Here is a 21291-nt window from a genome sequence, read left to right on the forward strand (position 1 = left end):
ATACAATCAATAATATGTATCCATCGTTAGCTTTATGTTAGAATAATATATGATTTTTTTTGAAGGATTAACAATGATTGTTTTTGATTTTATTTAATAATTGCTGTTACATTTTTTACGTTTGCCACAACGACCGTTGCGCATTGTGAGCGCAACGGTGATGTTCCCCAAAGCACAACACTTGCTGCGTCTGGCTGTCGTTAGTATGTTTGTAAGGCTAGAAACAAATGTCAGCGACTGGTAGCTAATCCGTAGGCTATGTTTCGGCCGTCTAGGGATGCCTAAAACACGTTGACTCACCGGCAGAAAAGGTGGGTGTTGAGATGTTTTGTAATTTTATATTCGGACATCCATTCAAGAAGTGTTTGTCTTCCTTTGACATACATCTAATAATACGCTTCATCAATTCTGTTATAGTGCTGCTGTCTTTGGTTTTTATGAAGTACTCAAATGGAAGACGTATTCTCTGCTATGATGTATCTGTCATTGTGTTTACAGCAGATTTATGAATGTAGATTCCTTTGTCAAACTGAATGCTCTTATCTTTACAGAGATGTCGTGGTTCTACCATGTCAGTCAGGGATCAAATGAACAACAACCGCAGCTTAGCGACACGTTTACCCCTGCCGTTGCCAGTCCCTTTTCCAGCCTCGCTGGTTCGACACAGGAAACCCTTGGCAACGCAAGACTAGAGTGGCCCTCCAGCTACTCGCCTCCCGGCTTGCTTACTCTGCCCTCGCCACCACAATGTTCAGCTCCACCGACCCTTGAGTCCCTCTCGTGTGCATCCCATAATGCAGTGCCAGGTGGGGGTTCTCTGCCTGTGTCATACGTCACACTTCAGGAGTACCGGTGCGTAATGAGCTGGTTCTTGGGGTGGACCAGCCCACAGAGAGAACGCTTTCTGCAGGACCTTCTGGGCAAAGCAGTACCTGGGAAAGTGTGCACTCTTCTAGATTCACTCAATACTCTACAGGTACTTGTTCACCCTGTGTGTGTGTGTGTGTGTGTGTGTGTGTGTGTGTCTCTGTGTTTCCCAACCTTGTTGATCTTATGTACCCCAACAGCCCCTTCAGTATGCCTCAGGTATCCCATTATTGACGTGGAACCAGAAAAGTTTTCCATTGGACTAATATTGCACTACCTTGACACGTAGGATCATTATTAATATTGTCGTGGCCTAGGTGTGTAAAATGGAAGAAGCTGAGGTGTACCTACATTTCTGGTCTTAACTGAATCAGGATATGATGCCAAGCTCCTGGGTGCGTACCCCCAGTGGGGAATCACTGGCGTATGCTACAATTTAACATGGTTGTTATCCTTCTTTCTGCACGGCGTCAGGTTAGAGACAGACCTCCGAACATCTTTGAGTGCCAGCTGCGTCTCTGGACCCAGTGGTTCGAGTCATGGAGTGAGGAAGAGAGGAACCACTTCCTGCTCGTCCTGGAAGAGCACGACCCGGCCTTTGTAGCACGGTTCTACCAGAGTGTGGCCGGTACCGCCGGGAGAGAGTGATGGCTTATGGGAGTCGAGCCATGACATCGGTGCTTCGATTGAAGTATGTGCGATGGGTAAAGGATTTGAAGGTGATTGTGACTTTTATATCAAGTAAAAGCAGGTCTGAATACCAAATGTCTCTCTTCCTCCTCTCCCGCTCTGTCTCTCTCTCTCTCTGAACCCTACTCTGACAGTGATGGTAGGTGATCTATTGTTGAATACAACTTGGATAGTAGGATCATTGTGTTAACCTGCATCACCTGCAATATAAACCAATGAAGTGTTTGGAAGCAGAATACCTACAGCATTAAAACAAACAAAAAACAAAAACAGTTGAATAAGGGCTATTGTTTATCTGTTGCTAAATGCGTTTCCCATGGCCTTGGCCCTACAGTGTGCAGTTTGTAAAGGTCGGAAATTAGTTATAGCATGGGGATTTGAACTTTGGTATGGACTATTATTATGAAATCCTGACACCTCAAGGCACTGTGCTCCTGGTTTGTACCCAATCATGTAAGCTTCTGGAGGGAATAGAAATACAAGACACACGGGTAAATCGAAAAGTATTTTAAGCTTCTGATAATGTAATCTGATAATTTCAACTTTCTTATTGTGATTTTTTTTTTTACCATAACAAGAAATAAATGTAGTAGACTATACTATTGCTTGTTTCATCTCACTTGTTCATTATTTTTTAAATCAGAAGATAAATGTATTACGATCAAATCTAAATGAATCCCAAACAGTAGTTTGATCAGTCACATCATGCATTTGTTTAACATTTACATATTATTACAATTAACTTTTGCGTTGGCTGACATATACATTTTACTGCACGCATCTGTGTTTTATCTTTTTAACATGCATACACATCTGAAGAGGATTCACCAGTGCAGACCCAGAGTTTGATAATCATGTCAACGCAGATTAAGTGGCCTTCAGTCCGTTTAGATGAGAGCCAAAATCGACCTAGAGTACCTTTTTAGATTTGAGTTTTCTATTAATTTCTATTGAGAAATTAATAGAAACACCTTCCTAAAGAATAAATTTGCCTATGCTAATGTTAAGTATATTAATCTGATGTTATGCCCCATGCCATAATTGAATTAAAACATTGAATGGTGGTATCCTTATTTATTCAATAAATGTAACTGGTTTGAGGAAAGTCGGCTCTCAATGTACAATTCTGAAAATACAAAGCACAAAGCGGTACCCTCATTCTGCATCAAACCCCACAGAAAAGTAGAGCAAAGGTCACACTTGTGTTGGAACCTTCGATGCGTTCTACCCCTCATTCCATGGATGTTGTTTATCCAAGAGTTGCACACAATCGGTTTTACTGCGCCATCTTGTGTAGGCAAGTATATATTGATCCAACTATTGTTCCGCGATATACAACACAATAACTGTTAAGGTAACGAACGCGTCCTTGCCTATAAGCCACATTGGCTTATATGCTTACAGTGATACAGCACTCGTATGTCTTTACAACTCACAAGTGACCGTTGCTCGTGATTTAAGGTTAGACTAGCAATGAACGCCGGACCGAGACCCCATTTTATCCATCGCTCCCCAAAGTTGGGTCACAAACGAACGGGGCTACATGCTCGCCTTGTATGGGTTGCATGATGGACTGATTAGGAAAAGCTCCTTATTTCCAAACTTAACTAAGCTTACATGAACCGCGGTAAAGTGCATTGGGTTATATGAAGTCGCTGTGGATAATAGTTCAACTATTTGCAGGTTGTGTAATAAACGACTACACCCTATTGGTCGGATTTTATTTGGCAGCGACAACATAGACACGTAACACGTACTACCGACGGGTTGTAATTGGCTGTAACGATCAGCCCGTCCGTTTCAGATACCATCGGATACAATTTCGTATTACCGATCATTCTTTCTTCTCTGGTACAAGGGATGGCACTCTCGGGCTGGATTTGTTTGGTCACAGGTGCCTCTAGAGGGATCGGAAGAGGCATCGCTCTGCAGTTGTCCGAAGCAGGGGCTACTGTCTATATAACAGGGCGACAAGAGAAGACTCTGAGACAGACTGCTTCAGAGGTAGGCCACCTTTGTATTTTCACTGACCCATAAGGATGGCAGGGGAGCTTCGATTTGAATTACAATCTAGTTGGTTGGTCAAGATGGTTCACTGTTTTATGCATATATGCCTGCTATTCTGTCTTGGATTTGTTTGCAACTATTGCCCAAACATAATGTGCGTGTGTGATGATGTGTGACGTCAACTTGTTTCCACTGGCTTGGAAAATATAGTCCATGCATACGACACACAGGATTAAGACATAACACATGATACATGTGCTCTGAGTCTTGCTGTCGAATCTGGTTGCTCTCTAGCTGTCTTCACCTGCTTGGTGGAACACATTATTCAAAAACGACATGCCACCCGGACAACACTATTTGTATAGTGGTACCTCTCCAGTTTATTGTTTATGGTGGTTCTTGTTGGTAAAAGGGAGACTATACAGAATTGGCTGGTTTAGGTAATTTGAATCAAATCTCACCATAATGAAACACATTTTATTTGCAAACTACTCACTATTTCTACATAACAAGCAAACTTATTGAGGGAAGTAGGCGCAATTTAAATTTCATGAAACACTTTCTCATGTTAATAATGTCCTAAATGTGACTCCATTTCCAGAGTCGATCAGAGGTCATCACTGTTTAATTGCATAATCCTTTTAGGCTATTTTCCCAATCGTTGCTAACCCTATCAAAGTTGAGTCTGATTCACCTCAGTCTGATTTCAAGTTCATACATAGAGCCTGAATCAGCTACAAAAGCAGTGTCTGTTAAATTAGTTTAGATCCCTATAACAGTGGCCGTCTCAAAGGGCTTCAAAGGTAACATTTCAGAGTCAGGAGGAAGGAACACTGACAGAGGAACTCTCCTTCCAGGGACGGTTATGAGTGCAATAGGTGACTTAATGGGAAGATTGAATGGTAGCATATGGGAGCATTGACTTTGTATTTCATTGGCTGTGTACCTGTAGCCTACTCTGCATAGTGATAAGAAAGTAGAATGTAATCTAATCTAAAAAACAAGGCGAGCAAAAAAAGAGTGACCAAAGTCTTAATTTCTTGGGAGTTGACATTAGTGTGGGGTGGGGGGTGAAGCAAGGTGGGCTTACAATAGCCTTGTTGTGGTCCCTCCCCTTCAGGTAAAGGAGAGGGGGGGCGACTGCCTGCCGGTGGTATGTGACTCCTCCAAAGAAGACGACATCAAACAGCTGTTTGAGCAGATCAAGCATGAACAGAATGGCCGCCTGGATATCCTGGTCAACAACGCCTATGCAGGCGTGCAGGTCGGTGTAGGCCAATGCCCGGACACTGTCTGTTTATGTATGCCATTCCGGGTGTATGTATAAACACACAGTTTCTAAATGTCACATGCGATGATGCGACCACTAAAACCGGCCGCAGATGTCTTGAGGGATCATGTGAGGGATCATACGCCTTATATGCTTTCAGGAATATAGTTTTGTCACGTCCACACATCGACACAAGACCGATGTTTTCAGGTCAATCCAATATGGGCAGAATCTAGATTTGGTGTGTAGAAGCAATGCGGAAATAGAGGAGAAAATTAGGCATGTGTTTTTAAACATATCCTCATTCGTTTGTTTATCATGGGGCTTGAGCCTGAACTCTTCTTGTTGCTCTTCCAATTGCAGGCTATCTTTGACAGCATGGGGAAGAAGTTCTGGGAGACAGATCCAGACATTTGGGATTCTATCAATAACACAGGCCTGAGGTAGGTGTTTGTGAGTCATGGCCGCTGCCAAGTCATGATCCTGCTTAGTCATGGCAAGCTGCCGTTAGTCATTCATTTTGTAACTTCAGGCAATGTACCCATGGATGAAGTGCCTCCATGAGATGTAAACAAACCGAGGGGCAGGATAGTGGGGCTGGAGTGTTCAAATCTCAGCCGAAAGGCACTGAGCTCGATCCCCATGTCTGCAGTCTACCTGTTGGCATCCTTAAGCAAGAGATCCTAACCCCTACCAGCTCCTTAGTGAACTATATCTGAATTAGTGTTAGTCGTTTTGGATAAAAGCATCTGCGCCATCTTGTTAGGGCTATATTTAGCCCAAGGGTTTTAACGGTTGGTTATTCTGCAGACAAAACACGATATTAGTGAATGAAGCCGTAATGGATAACAAATATATAATTCTCTGCTTATTTATTGGGCAACAACATTCAGAGGATTAAATAGGAGCTCCTGTTTGATTGGTACTGCTACCAATGTGTCTAGATTTTAACTTAACAATAAAACAGAATGAATTCCTTCCATGCTAATCATGACAGCTCATTTAATTGGAATCGGATGAGTCTTGTGATGGATTCTGTGACGCCACAGTATCCAGCGTATGTGTCTATTGGAGTGAATAACATTCCAACCATATTCATGACACTCTTGAGGACACCTGGTGTACCAGGAAGTACAGACGCTTTCCTGAAATCATTGTTCTCCATAATCCCCAACGTGAAATTCAAGAATAAAGAAATGCTAATTCACCATTGTTCTTTAGAATGATCTGCAGTGTTTCGAGTGTAGTGAATAACTTTTAAAATGGGTTGGACAGTCAACAGTCATCCAGAAGATCGGTCATTTGACTAATACTACTCAATCATAAGCTGACTCACTGACTCACCCACAAGCTCCCACACTCACTTACTCACTTGCCTACTCATTCAGCCCTCAGACGTTCCCAGTGGGTCTCACTAACATCCGAAGCAACCTGACCTATCCCCACCCTCTCCCCAAATTCGAAATATTACAAATGTGAACTGTCGACAGAGGAGGTGTGGGTGGGTGGTGTTTGGTCTCTTCAAAGTGTTTGATCCAAAAAAACGTATAAATAAAGTATCCATGGGATTTTTTGGCAAGAACCGTGGTTGTGTTGAAAGATAAAAGATGAAGATGATCATCGTCATTCACAGCCATAGAGCTGCAGTGGAAATGTCCCCAATCGTAACTAAATAAATCAACAGTGTATTCACAAATGATTAAACGACCGTGTGTTCAAGGGCCGTTTCCTGAGTCTCTGTGTTCTGGCCCAGGGGCCATTACTTCTGCTCAGTCTACGCCTCCAGGATGATGGTGGAGCAGGGGCGGGGGCTGATCGTCATGATCTCCTCCATCGGGGGATTGAAGTACCTCTTCAACGTGTCCTACGGCGTCGGCAAAGCTGCGGTGAGTCGGCGCGCTCTCTGCAGCCTGTTTTTGTACCGCAGTCCAGGCGTGTTAATCCTGTCTAATCAGTTGAATTATTTAATTACCTAATTCAATTCCCCAGTGGAAGCAAAACAGTCAAGAGTACACATGGGTGAAACCAAAACCAGCTCAACACAAAGCAAACACAAGTTGACCCTCTCTTAGGCCACTACGGAGCAATATCATCTTAAAGTTACAAAGTATATTTCAAAGTATATTCTTGAAAAAGTGGTCCATATACAGACATATTACAACTTGAAATACATTTAATATTTCCCAAATAAAAATGCCTAAAGGATCGGATGGATATGTGAAGGTAACTACAGCCATGTTTTAACTACAATTATTAAATATCATTCCATGTCTGTAATTCAGTGTGATCGGCTGGCCGCAGACATGGCCGTGGAGCTGAAGAGAAGCGGGGTGGCCTCAGTCAGCCTGTGGCCGGGCGCCGTGCCAACAGAGCTGGTGTCCCAAATGCTAAACACAGAAAAGGGAGAGGCCGTCGACCCTCAGGTATTCCGTCTGCCCTTACAGGCATTTTCCACTACTTAGATTTTGTGCATCGATATATTTTTTCCGTCTATTCTTTGTTGTATTTCCTTATTAATATTTTTGATAGGGTATCGTAAATGTGACTAGTCCAGTGGCCTGTCAGAGAACCAGATTGCTTTCTTACTTGGCCCCTCGTATTGCTGCTTGCAGCTTTCTTGAGAACCGCTCAGCGAATCAAATTCAACCTCGACACTGCAGTTCCTCGGGTCCTCAGCAGTACACCCGCCAGTGCAGTGCCCGTTCCGTGCCTGTTTGTAACGGCACACGCAACACTGCACTTCCTGGGTCCTCAGCAGTACACTCGCCAAGTGTGACTTTGATCGGTGAACCGCAGATCTAGCCCACATACAGACGCTCCTCTAATTAGAGTCAGATGTTATGTTACTTATCACTGCTCTGTACTTCTGACCTGACACCCACATCTCCTGTTTGGGATTTAATCAAGTAAATACTATTATTTTTGTGTAGTCTCCCTCTTTAGTCACTTATCAAATGACTTTTATTCAAACCGACTTAGTGATATTTTTTGTATCGATGTATTGGTTTTAATATAATAAGAGAAGACGGAAATTTGTGCTTTATATTAGTACAATACTTCCACGAAAGCTTCAGTGCCACAACATAAGGCTTTTCATCCCTCGCTCTGTTTTGACGTTCTGGTTGTGTTTTCTGTTTTCCGTTTAGCTCAAAGAGCTGTGGATGGGTGGAGAGAGCACGGAAGTGAGCGGGAAGTGCATTGTGGAGCTGGCAAAAGGTACAATTGTTGTATTACTTCACAGCGCTCATTGGATATTCTTCAATTATTTACATTTAATCAATGAGAAGCCGCTTTTATCAGAAGCGACTGACAAGTGAGGCTTTGAACAATTCCAAAAGATCTTTGTTAACATTATTCAATGATAATGATAAAATAACAAGGAAATATGACAATGCAAAAATGTATTTGATCGTCTTGCTTTTATATATGTGTGGGTATTTTGTACTTCTGCCCGGTAGATAAAAATCGAATGTCTATGACGGGGAAGGTCTTGATGACCTGCGACCTGGCACGCCGCTACGGGATACTTGATGTTGACGGTAAAACTATTTATTCATATATTTACATTATATTTACATTACATCAGCAGATGCTTTCATCCAAAGAGAGTTCCAAGCTGAGAGCATACCATGACAATCAGAGTACCCACAAAAGAGAAATATTGCTGCACAAACACTTGACCGGGCACAAATCATATATAAATGGTTTACATATTGCCAAAAAATGTCCTATTTTTGTATTAGTGATAGAAGAGATGTTTGCATTTATTTTTTGTGTTTTTTGCCTGTAATTGAAATTCTTTTTTTCTCATTGATTTGTGATCCTCTTGACTCGCCAGGGCGCAGCGTGACCGACTACACCACCCTGAAGTTCTTGGTGTCCCAGGTCCCTTACCTTTCCTGGCTGGCCCCCATTGTGCCTTCCTTCCTCCGGGTGCCCCGCTTCATGCTCACCCTCTCTGGGGGGCGCTTCTAACCAGCCCGCCGCATCCCCCCAGCCTCTGTAGCCATATAACCGTTTCCTATTCCCTCTGTAGGCTAGGCTCCCGGTACTACTTTATACTGATTCTTTAAACATGCTTGACCCTAAGGCAGAAGGATTGTTATCTGTGAAGAGACTCCAGTGATTGGATGAAGGAACATTTTTATTAACTATTAACCTAATTGTTTACATTTTTTATGTATATCTAATAACAAATTCTGCACATGAGATGAAGTCACTAGATAATGAATGTACTTTAATCATATCTATTTTGTAATCCTATGTTGTTATTTTAACTATTATTAAATATTGTTATAAAAGACAACTTAAAATCGTGGTCGATTTTATTTGTTTGTGTATTTTATTTTATTTTTTGTATTTGTGTATATATTTATATCCCCAACATAATTTATTAATTGCATGAATAGTACATACACATATCCATGACTCGATGAGGTTTGCAAATGCATGAAGCAAATCTCTCCTAGCTGATTATTACCCAAAGATATTATTGGGTTTCAGACGGGGTGACGCAACACTATTATTTAGAGAAAATTTGATTTGTGATTAATAGGTAAGCTTAACATTTTCTTGTCGGTTTCATGTCTATCGGTTTATCGGAGCATCGATTTTTATATCATAGATTTTAATTGTGTCGTTTACTCTTTATTATACGGGCGCCTGTTTCCTCCAATCCGTGCTTGGGATTTCACAGGATGGCACACCCACAACATCGTCACTTTGGGAGACTCCGGCCCTCATAGTTTCCTGGTCCTCAGCTCCGCCTAGCCTCGCTGTGGCCGGACAGAGGAAAGACTTCTCAGTTTCAGAACAAAAGCAACAACGGACCGAAGAGGCTAAAGTAACGGGCATCCAAGTTCAGTCCTCTAGTTTGTAAATTAAAGATTTCAGCACACAGCTGTTCGACGATAACGATTCACACCGTTCTTAACTCACGCGTAAAGCGAGAAAGTTAGTTATTTGGCATCTTTGTATCCCAATCCTAATCCGGTCGAGTGCTTGATAACTAAGCGAGGGTACCAAACAGACGGTATTGTTTCCCAGTGTTGATCAAGACTTGATTTTAGGAGAAGACTGTTATTCGGATAAGAGTGGTAGCCGTGTACGCAATCGTACACGCATATTGAAGACAAAAGCGGCATTGGCATTAATGGTAAGTTTATTTTTGTGTTTCACTGAAGCGTGTCCAACGACCAAATGCGCCTGTGCAGTCTGGGCATTTTACTTAGTACGCCACAAAGGATCGAGCCCAGTGTGTTTTTAAAGGGATCGGGGAACAAGTTTGGAGAAATGTATTTCACCGACTCTGTAGAACGATGTGGATTACAAAATGTTGTATTTAACGACAGATTTGCGACTGAAAATTTTGCCCGTTCTCCATCTAGGTCTACTGTAAAAAATAAACGGAACACAAACTTGTTTGTGATAGTGGCCAATTGGCACGCTCTGCCACCATCAGATGTGGCGTAATCTGTAAACTGAGTTCGGAACATTTGGTTTAGTAAACAAAGAACAGTAGTTCATTGTAAAGCTTTAAGTTGTTAATATTGTGACACCTGTTTCATTACAAATCGACCCAGTACAGCTGAGGTATGAGCTACAATTTGTTTAATCCATATTATAGTTCTGAACCTGTTATATAACATACACTATTCAACATACAAAGTTCACTAAAATGGTTTGCATTGATCCATACAAAATAATCTGTTTTCGAGTCTGGATCATTTTACATTTGCTTTATGTGTACTCTTAAACATCCTCCTCGCCTACTAAATCAGACTGACAAAAGCTCAAGCTCACTGCTGGCTTTTAGATTTACATGGGTGTTTGCACTGTGTGGATTTGTGTCCATGAAGACTCTTGAATCTCTTTTAAGGACTAAGAACTTGAAGTAGAACAAAGCCAGTGCAGGGAACTGGTGAGAAAGTGGACTGTGATGGATTTCGTATACCCCTCTTTCCCCTCCTTCCTCCTCCTTTTCCTCACCCCCCTCTCCCCCCCAAGCCAAGCTCCCACCCTACCCCACCCGTCACCACCCATTGACACCACTCCCACGAAACAAAAGTCAGTCCCCAACTCTTGGTCTCAGGGGGGAGGGGTGGTCAATCTGGACGGTGTAGTATACGACCGGTTTCATTGCGAGGCGCGGGGAGGACAGGGTGCCAAGCCCTGGTGGGTCGGTGGGGGGGGAGGGGTGTGAAACAGCTGTCGGATAATTGACTTTTAGAATAGAAAGTTTTGAATGCCACGATGGCGATTGCACGCAAGCTTCACCTTTTCTGTTCTGTTACCCAGATGATGTCACGGATGTTACTTTAATGGTGACAAACTGGTTGAGACAAGTTGTGGTGAGAAAGTAATTTTGTTTTGTCTCTCTTTTATTTAGGTAGAAAAGCCCTTCTACCATGTCCCTGATGGCAGCTCCCAGTGAACTCGGCGGTAGAAAATCCGCTGCCGTACACATGAAAGAGCCTTACAAGGTGATGGTGATGACCAAGACCCAAGAGCAGGAGAAGCACAAAGTCTGCCGCTCTACCAAGGATGTACACAAATCTGCTGACTCAGCGGATGACGACAAAGGCGTTGCTAGCTTCAGCACGAACAACAACTCTGTCGTCTGCTTGCCCCTCGTCTCTGAAGGACTGAAGCTGGTTTGGACCCAGGCCGATCAGACCAGAGAACTAGACGCCATACCAGAGCTAGTCCAGGCATTTAATTTGTTTCCGTACCCGACATCCCGTGAAGTGAGTGCCCTCGCCAGGGCATGCGCCTTACCACTGGACAAAGTGAAGGTGTGGTTCATGGTTCAGAGGATCAAGTACGGCATCAGCTGGGCCTCGGAGGAAATCGAGGAGACCCGCAGGAAGCTTTCGGTGCCTGAGCTCGCTGGCGACTCTGTTAAAGTAAAAAACACAGAATCGCCTGCGAAGGGCAAGAGAAAGGGTTACGAGGCGATCGTTATGGTGGACGGTGACAGCGGTCATGAAATAGAAGGGGCCCGCTCCACTTCGATGCCAGCCAAAAAGAAATCGGTGTACGAATCCCAGGATTCTTACAAACCCGCCAGACCGGCGGTCCTGTGTTTCAAATCTTCCCTCCCGCCACCCCAGGACTCCTACTACTACCGCCCCCCTGTGGACACGCCAGCTACTGTGGTGGCTGACGTCTCGCTGGACCTCTCCATTGAGTCTTCCACCCAGCAGCAGCAGCAGCAGCAGCAACAACAGCAGCAGCAGGCACAGCAGCAGCGACGTCACGGACGCTACAAGAAGTCGAAGGCACAGCTCGCCGTTCTCCGCACCAGTTTCCTGCTGGAGAACTGGCCCACGGAGATAGAGCTACGGCGACTGCAGGAGGAGACGGGGCTGAGCCGCAACGACATCCGAAAGTGGTTCAGCGATAGCCGGTACCAGCTAAGGGTGGGCCGGGGGGCCCTCAGCGCCGCACAGACCTACTCCCACCCCGCTGTGCCAGAAACGCAAGAGGGGCTTCAGCAGATTCAACCCCTTCCGCTGGTTTCTCCGAAGACACATCTGCAACAAAACGGACTGAATGCACAGGAGGTGACGCGTAGCAATGGGATTAAAGACTCTCACTTCTTCCGGACTTTTCTCACAAACAGCCTGGAGGCCTTTGGGGAACGAGTTGTGGAAGCCGAGGAACAGGCAGCTGAGAAGGAGGCTTCCAGTAATGGCAACCATTTTGTTGAGGTAGAACCGATTGAAGAGAAACCGTTACAATTGACCAAGACCCCAAAAACTGAGCAAGCCACACAGAAGTCTGAGGAAATCAAACAGAAGACTGAGCCAGCCACACAGAAGAAGGAAATCACAGAGAAGACTATGGAACTCAAAGAGAAGACTATGGAAATCACGGCGAAGATTGAGGAAATCCCACAGAAGGCTGAGGAAACCACAGTGAAGTCTGAGCTAACCACACTGAAGACTGAGAAAACCGCAGCAAAGACTGAGGAAACCACACAGAAGACTGAGAAAACCATACAGAAGATTGAGAAAACAACAGAGAAGATTGAGAAAATCCTGCTGAAGATAGAGCCACTACCCCCCAAGATAGAGCCAACAACACCCCCACCAATGGAGGAGAAAGAATTGAAACCTTCTCCCTGCCCCTCCCCCGCTAGCACCCCACCACCAACTGCCTCACCTACCAAACGACTTTCAAACGGCGTCAGCAGATCAAAGAAGTCGTCGCGCTCCACCAAGGGGGGCTCACCGCCCGTGACCCCACAACTCTCCCGGGGATCGGGGTCCTCTGCTTCCTCCTCCCCAGCCCTCACCCCCGCTGGGCGACCGCGGAAGACCAAGGAACAACTGGACGTCCTAAAGCAGCACTTCCTGCGCTGCCAGTGGCCAAAGAGTGAAGATTACACTGAGCTCGTCAAGCTCACCGGCTTACCGCGCGCAGACGTCATTCAGTGGTTTGGGGATACACGCTACGCGGTTAAGAACGGGCAGCTGCGCTGGGTGCAGGGCGTGCGGGAGCAGTTCCTGGCAGAGCTGGCCACGCAGCAAGGCAACGCTGGCGTAACCAACGGCAACAGTACCACACCACGTGGCAGTGGCGGTAGTCGCAAGCGAAAGTCGAGTCAGGCCAACGGAACTGCCGCCAACACAGACACCCTGAACATCCAACCGCTGGAAGCGTATCACCAGTCAACTGGGAAGCTGCAGGAAAAAGACCTTGACTCCTTGTGCAAGAGGTCTAGAATGAGCTACCAGCAGGTCCGCGAGTGGTTTGCGTCTCAGGTGAGCGACGTCACCGAACTGGAGTCCGACAACACGGATTGAGGAAAAAGACACTGGTGGAGTGTGTTCCCCCCATTGGTTAGCATCGCTTTAACTGGAATAGATCTGCATCCGTTACGTCTTCCAAGAGCCAGCTCAAAAGTCAAGCAATTGTTTTGTATTATTATTATAATGCGGTTTTTCCCGTGTATTCTAATATATTTGGTCTTGAACTGTGCTTCTGCTTTTTAAAGAACTGCCTCAAGAAAAAAAAAGGATGTTGTACACTGGTTTGTATTTTAGGATAGTTGTCTCAGTTTAGATTGTCTGAGCAATACATCTATTTTTTAGTATTGTAGCAGTATAATTTATATTTGTAGTACATTTGGTACTTCAGTGTATCTCAGAATTTTGCAGACACAGCGCTGCTCTGGGAAAGTTTATATAATTATGGTAATTGTTGACTTATCACTGTGTAATCGTGTGTTTATTGCCAATTATTCCTGTCACAAATGGCACACTGGACATTCACACTTAAAAAACTGTCATGTTGCACTAGCTGTTTCAGAGCCTGCTGTCCCGTTCGTTAAGCCATCTCTTTCGATGACAACCAGTGTCATTTTAGTTTTTTTTTATTGAACCTTGTACCATGCTTAATGTAGTACTTCAACGAAGTGTTGTAGTCTGGCTATTCTATTAGTTTTTATTTACAGACTGTTAGTACATGCATATACCTGAAATATATTAATTTTGTTCATGTATTCATTTTTAGAACCTGCGCATCTCAAGAAGTATTAAATCTGAGGTTTGCAATGTGTTTAGTGTAGGTCTGCTCCAGTTTGACTGCAGAAAAAAACCCGTCAGTAATTAGTTCAATTTGTGCATCTCCTTAACAATGTCCCTCCAATCAAAGGGAGGAGGTTCAACCCGAATTTGGCTTTGCACTCGCTGACTTGATCGGTATCAGTATTTTTCTCTCCGCTATGATACATATTTTGTAATCTCTGTAGTTGATGCAAGGGTAGTGGTTTGGGCCATAATGTCCATTTATCTACTGGAAATGTAGTAGTTGTAGGGAGGAACAGGACCAGGTGTATCGTATGTAAATGACAACTGGCAACGCGGGCATGTAAATATAAACGAAATACTGGAAGTCAGTGCAGATGGCCCATTTGTAGAAGTAGATGGGGATTGACTAGTGAAATAAAAGATACAAAACAAACAGCCGTGATTTCTATCCACCTTAGATAATGAGTTGAAGCACAGATGTAATTAAGGTGTTTACATGTGTGACATATCATGAATTGTTACTTTAATGGTTTACGTATTCCATTAGAAGAGTATGAAAAGTAGCCAAATACTAGTATTCCATTTGTAGAGATGGTTGTGAATCTATAATAGCTTTTCGTATACTGAAAGATGGCCTACATCATCCAGTCCATTTTGCACAATTGTATCACTGGTAACACACAGTAAATAACATTGATTTCATAACACGGCCATTTACTGTCATTTAACCTTTTTGTTTATCTTATTTTTAGATTACATTTGTTCAGGAATAGGACTAGACTAATATGACTTGAATTGGCATTGAATTGACACAATTATGGTTGTTTTGTACTATAAATATAACATGCCCTTAAAATTCAAATGAGGTTTTGAATATTTTAATTTTGAATACTTACAAGATACCATATATTTCATTGCAAAGAACCTCCTTTTGGTCTTCCAATATTAAAGTCACCATTATTATAGGGATGTATATATACATCTATTTTCAGAAATCTTGACTGCTGTGTATATCGAGTGTTAAAAAGCAATAACGTTTCAAATTCCACACTGATTGTTCAACAATGTCAACAATGCTAATAAAAGTTTATTGGTACAAAAACTGCAAGTTTTTTGAAACCATGAATAGAAATGAACTTTTCCAGCCATTTTCTTATGAATAAAATATAGAATATGAAAACCTATGAATGGATATATATCTTAAACAGCATAATGCCACATGGCCTGTGCAAAACGAACAACAAGTCATTCAACTACAAAAACAAACCTAGGGTTTACCATAAATGGGATGACCTCATCGTGACTAAATTTACCAGAAACGTGACCACTAAATGGATTTCAGTGCCAATTTCTCCCAGGTCTGGGAGACTGTAGGGATGATCCACTGAATAACTGAAACTGGAAAACATTTGGGTTTTGATTTCCCGCCCTAAAAATGAAGAAGAAAATGTGTTTTATTTATTTATCTGGCAGCCAAGCTACCAAGGTGGTCCGCGGAGATCAGGGATCAAACTCATTCACTTGGCTGGGAACTAAACACTCTCGCGGCTATACTTTCCTACCACCTTTCTTTTTAAAAACGTTTTATTTAAACACAAAGGGTAATGTAAACTAGCCTAGGAACCAGGCGTATCTGCAAGCTCATGTTTTATTTACTCTGGCATATACCTGTACGTATCTGTGAATTGGATGGTGAGATCTACTGGACCACATGTTAACATCAATAAACTGTAAAAAGGTAATTGTCTTTCAGACAGTGTTTGGAACGTTATGCGTTACCTGAATGGAGGAGTATAGGAGACTGGTGTACCTTTTGAAAATCAAGAAGTTAAGAGCTTTATCAATACATTGTCACCATTGAACGAACAAAGCGATGGTCTGTAGAGACACTTACTGAAGTCCTGATGGGAAGTATGAGTGGACATGGACCGGGCCGATCCAGGTGGTGTCTTTAAGATAGTAACAGACCACACATACAAGGTAAACTATTTGGTTCATCCAAAAAGTTTAGTACAGGATTCGGATCATCAATGGGTAATGATGTTAGCCTGGTCCTACCAGACTCTCGTACTTCATTTAATTTGCACAGAGAGTCTGGACCCACTCAATTGACTAACGTTAACTCACTCTAAGGCGGGGGTCTGTTGAAGTTTAAAACTATTGGATCTGCCCAGTGTCACTCTGGATCTGCCATAATCAATCGCTAACGTTTGGCCAGGAATCACGTTGCGCGCAGGCTGTAAACAAACCAAACACCGTGCGTGAAGATGTCCGTCAACGAGAGCTGACTTTAACGTGAATGTTCTCAGCCACTCCCTCTGTTCGCTGATTAGACGCGCAAAATTTGGACGGAGAAAAACAACTAACATACCGCAGACCCAGACCTAGTACTGAAGGGAAATTTAAATTGAGCGGAAGTACTTAGGCGGGCGGAGCCAGGCTATAATGATGAGGTACATGTATGGACAATGATTTGGTCAAAACAAATTCATGAGTTGTACAACAATACAACCAGAAGGGAAATATTTCAATAAAAATAAACATAAATCATAAAGATAAACAGATACACAAAATACAATTATTATTATTCAGCACAATAATATATCATAATATATGTTGTATTTCAATTAAATCGATCCTTAAAAGTATAATAGCTTTTATGTGCAATTCATTTAGGGGGTTAAAATGTATATTTATATGCAATGGTTTAAAGTAAATGTCAAATGTAGTTTATTTTAATTTTTTATTGTGCAGTTTAAAAAAGGTGTGGGTTTTCACATGCTAAGAGCATGGACCTCATTAACCTAGCCTCCATCTTGGTTCCGCAAGCTGGGTGGGTGAGCTGAATGCAGAATTACGCATTCAGTTCCACCACCCAGCTAGCGTTTAGAACCAAGATGGCCGCTTGGTGAATGAAGCCCATGGAGATGGCTGGAGGTGTGAATGCATATCATGCTCACCATGAGGGAAAGCCGTGGGCCTCTAGCTCTCCCCTGGGATTCGGCCGAGCTGGGATGACTGAAGACCACACAGTGAGTCAAGCACAGGTTTACAAAGCACTTTTGCTGAGGACTATTCTTTCATTAAAGGGCACTTTCTTTGCCTTATTTTTTATGTAGACGTCATTCATGAGCAGGAACTGTGCAATTTGCACAATACATCCGCACAATTTACATTGACATACATTAATACTCGTATTTATTTTATGTATCTAAGTTATGGGCCAATTTGTTCTTTTGCTTATTTTGTAACTTGTATTTCTACACCAATACAAATTCCATGAATGCGAAAGCTTTCTTGGGGATACTAAAATAGTTCTGCTTGTGAAGGATAGCTACTGCAGACATTGGGGTTTGAGTCCAGACTCTTTTGACTGGGAGTCAAACCTTCCCTGACCACCAGGACGCTGCTGTTGTGCCTAGGCAGTAAACCACGTACCTCATATTCTGTGGGCAAGGTGTCACTAGGGGGGAGGGGGAAGAAACCATTACTCAGTTCAGTAGTACTAAGCAAGTCTTTTGAGGCGTATACAAATTAACTGAGCTACATAATTAAAGCCCTTATTCTTGTGGTTACCTGGAGGTGTGACCGCAACTGGAAGAGATATCCTGTGGGCACTGTGTGTCATTGAAACATATACAAACCCCATCAAACCGATTCATGATATTCATTCCACCGGCATTTTTGGAACACAAAAGTGGCGATACAAGTTTTTCTTACCTGCTTGTTAGAAATTGTCCCGGTGAGACCTGTGGTAAGGAGATACGCGTGAACTTTGGATTAGACAGTGCTATGGACGTTGTGGATGGAGTAGGCAGTATCAAACTACTCTCTCAACACTCACCCTTCTCTGAGAAAGAGGCTTCTTCAACTCTGCATTTTGTCTTTTCAGCTCACAGACTTGCCTGTGGAAATCACACCGACAAAACTAAAGTGTTTTTAAGACAGCACCCAGGAGATGTGTAGTCCCACCACCTCAGGTGGAAGAACCTTAGAAAACTACTTTTTCCACACACACACACACACACACACACACACACACACACACACACACACACACACCTGTAGCCCTGCTCTGTGGCCTCCTTCAGGCGTCTCTCCAGTTCAGAAGACTTATGCTTGAAGTAGGCCGTCACTCGCTCCTTCTGTTTGCGTTGAAAGAGGGCAATCTGTAGGTAACAAGGGTTAAAACCAAGTTGGCTAACGTTACACTAATTATATCTCTTTCATTTAGGACCATTACCCTAATCTAAGATCATCCTTCGCTAATACACACAAACCTGTGTTATGTGCTCAAGCCGTGTTTGAATAAGTTTCACAGGGTCCTTGAAAAACACTTCTTCCTGTGGCTTCATCTAAAAAACAAACAATTTAGCCCAAATAAAGGTTTTGTGAAAGTTTTAGGGCACCTCTAGGTTTCGACTTTTCATTAGAAATCGTTAAGCTAGCTAGACCCACCGCATCTGTAAGAGGCAGATAATGACAACTGGCTCCACAAACGGTGCATTGTTCTGCTGGGAAGGGCGACACGTTTACTGCCCAATAATAGCGTATATGAATAATGAATAGGAAAAATAAAAAGAAGTGTAAGCAGCACAGAAAGACCTACTGGAGTTGATGCAACCCTCACAGCAGATATGGCCACAACTGGAGACGAAGAACTTGGGCCCTTTCCTCCTGAAACATCGGTTACAGTGGAACCAGTCCATCGCCTTCGGCTTCTTCACCTGGAATCAGACGGGCCAACTACTCGTTCACACTTTAAAAGTGGTCGTGAGCTGGCAAAGTGGCAGGACAAGTGTTTCTGCCTCCTACCTTCGTGAGGGTAGTAAGTTGAATTGTTCAGTGGGGAGAAACAAACGTAATCGTGTGCTTCCTTCGTCACATTAGCTCTACCGGATGCTTACCATAAAAATCGTTTTTTCGCGCTCATACAGGGACAACCACACCACTTCAACTTGAATATAATAATGTCAATAATTGTTGCTGGGGAATTGTAAAAGGACTTTGAAGTTGCCAACAAGTCATGGTTAGGTCGATAGGGTTTACATGTGGTCCATAGTGTTTAAATGTGGTCCATAGTGTTTAAATGTGGGCGATAGTGTTTAAATGTGGGTGATAGTGTTTAAATGTGGGCGATAGTGTTTACATGTGGTCGATAGGGTTTACATGTGGTCCATAGTGTTTAAATATGGTCGATAGTGTTTAAATGTGGTCGATAGTGTTTACATGTGGTCGATATTGTTTAAATGTGGTCGATAGGGTTTACATGTGGTCGATAGTGTTTAAATGTTCTATTCCCTCACTCTCCACCTCATCCCTAACTCTCCACCTCAAGCTGGTGTGTAGTGAGCGTTCTGGCACCGATTGGCTGCCGTGCATCACCCAAGTGGGTGCTACATATTGGTGGTGGTTAGTGAGGTCCCCCCTTCACTTTAGGCGTCTTTGAGTGTTATTAATTATTATTATTCTTCATGTTTAACCTGTTTTCCTTTTATTCCTAGTCTGTTTTACATAGTTTTGAATGATGACTATATGCTCTGTAAGGTGACCTTGGGTGTCTTGAAAGGCGCCTCTAAATTAAATGTATTATTATTATTATTATATTTTACCTTCGATTGTGTGTAAAACCGGCGCAGATGGCGGCATAGATTTATCAACTTTAGGGCCCGAGGGGACACCAAAGAACAAAAATGAACTGCACTGCTCTGGCCTACCAACAATAACTTGGAATGTTGAGGTTAATGCCTGAGAGTTTTATGATCACAAAAACAGATCAATTGTTGGAAAGATAACGTTAAATATTATTTTACTATGTTTTTTTAACAGTTGCAACTTGCTTGTAATTGGTTCTGTGTCGAGGCCCTTAAGCAAGGAACGCCATCTTGTGGCTATTCGTATTGATATCATTTGTAGACAAGCATGGGCCTGCTTTAAAGATTGTTCATATTATAATGTGTCACAGTATCTTTGTCTTTATCATCCAAAAATATAGGATCCGAGTTGAATCATTTCAGAACTTTCAATCACAGTCTCTCTGTTGTGGCCGTCCTCCACTGAGGTCGAGGCGGCTGTCGACTACACCCACGCCTCAGCGACGCCCTAGTGGGCGTTTGTTGCTAATGCCTTCATCATATAGAGGTCGTTTCTCAGCTTCTGACTCAGGTACTGACCAGTACTGTCCCCAGCACAACTACGGCTAACAAACGTTTGGCTATTCTTTAAAGTCCAACGTGATCAAAAGTAGCACAATCTGGCCCACTCAGACGATCACCATGCTCACCAAGGAGACCAAGCAAAACACTCTGCTCCTCTTTCCACCGGGTCAGGGTGACGGAAGACAGGGAGCACACCACCCACCTCCTCCTGCCCACTGCTTCTCACCAGGTCTACACTCTCCAGATGTCGGGATTCAGCGTAACCTTTTAGAGGTTGGCTGGTCTCACGGTAATCCAGACTGTTTCCGATACTGCTTAAAAACTGAATGGCAAATACTAAATTAATAATATAAGATACTGAAGCATTACACCACAGATAGATTATCAATGTCAAAGATCAAATGTATATCATTATTTGCCTGAGCCGATGAAATAATACAATTGAGTTAGGTATAGTAAACGTACTTGGGAAATGTAAGCCCATGAAGTTCAAACTTCCATTTCCAAGTACATTAAATTTATCCAGAGGATGTAGTCGGCTAACCGGTCCCGTCCTCCCAGAACTCCTTCCACCGTCGGCAGTAACCTGGTGGACGACCTCCTGACCCAGATCCTCCTGCGGCTCCACCCCCTGAACGGGTTTGGTGTGTCAGACATCAGTAATGGCAACAGCTGCTAAACCTCACTCTCAAGGTATGTCCCATGGTCATACTACCACAACATTAGCAGCACTACTACTACAGAGTACTTGGACTGGTAGATG

The 21291-nt window shown here is 43.1% G+C and overlaps 4 protein-coding genes across 6 annotated transcripts; 3 read left to right on the forward strand and 1 right to left on the reverse strand.

Moving 5' to 3' along the window:
• Positions 1–101: 101 nt before the first annotated feature.
• c8h14orf119 (chromosome 8 C14orf119 homolog) lies at positions 102–2156 on the forward strand. The gene is made up of 3 exons (XM_060059015.1): positions 102–311; positions 552–976; positions 1342–2156. Exons 2-3 carry the CDS (start codon positions 554–556, stop codon positions 1513–1515), a joined length of 597 nt encoding a protein of 198 aa, XP_059914998.1. The 5' UTR covers positions 102–311; positions 552–553; the 3' UTR covers positions 1516–2156.
• A 676-nt stretch (positions 2157–2832) lies between these two features.
• dhrs1 (dehydrogenase/reductase (SDR family) member 1) lies at positions 2833–9137 on the forward strand. Its single transcript, XM_060059011.1, has 9 exons — positions 2833–2854; positions 3416–3561; positions 4685–4828; positions 5198–5277; positions 6588–6720; positions 7117–7257; positions 7981–8050; positions 8293–8373; positions 8673–9137. Exons 2-9 carry the CDS (start codon positions 3418–3420, stop codon positions 8807–8809), a joined length of 930 nt encoding a protein of 309 aa, XP_059914994.1. The 5' UTR covers positions 2833–2854; positions 3416–3417; the 3' UTR covers positions 8810–9137.
• Positions 9138–9564: 427 nt separating this feature from the next.
• On the forward strand, positions 9565–14803 carry homeza (homeobox and leucine zipper encoding a). The gene is made up of 2 exons (XM_060059008.1): positions 9565–9989; positions 11223–14803. The coding sequence occupies exon 2, from the start codon at positions 11242–11244 to the stop codon at positions 13642–13644; it is 2403 nt and encodes an 800-aa protein (XP_059914991.1). The 5' UTR covers positions 9565–9989; positions 11223–11241; the 3' UTR covers positions 13645–14803.
• A 689-nt stretch (positions 14804–15492) lies between these two features.
• LOC132463088 (RING finger protein 212B-like) lies at positions 15493–19398 on the reverse strand. Of its 3 annotated transcripts, XM_060059013.1 has the most exons (13): positions 19186–19398; positions 18980–19097; positions 18829–18884; positions 18651–18725; positions 18433–18539; positions 18215–18275; positions 18091–18119; positions 17947–17987; positions 17809–17833; positions 17331–17388; positions 16265–16319; positions 16150–16180; positions 15493–15799 (listed from the first exon to the last, which is right to left on the reverse strand). In XM_060059013.1, the coding sequence occupies exons 2-13, from the start codon at positions 19077–19079 to the stop codon at positions 15709–15711; spliced, it is 729 nt and encodes a 242-aa protein (XP_059914996.1). In that variant the 5' UTR covers positions 19080–19097; positions 19186–19398; the 3' UTR covers positions 15493–15708. The 3 variants fall into 3 exon arrangements, with proteins under 3 accessions (XP_059914996.1, XP_059914997.1, XP_059914995.1); XM_060059014.1 differs by having other exon boundaries at positions 18829–18881; positions 18980–19398; XM_060059012.1 differs by having other exon boundaries at positions 18980–19398.
• Positions 19399–21291: the final 1893 nt, after the last annotated feature.

This window comes from Gadus macrocephalus, chromosome 8 (assembly GCF_031168955.1).
Source record: "Gadus macrocephalus chromosome 8, ASM3116895v1".
Taxonomy (NCBI): Eukaryota; Metazoa; Chordata; class Actinopteri; order Gadiformes; family Gadidae; genus Gadus; species Gadus macrocephalus.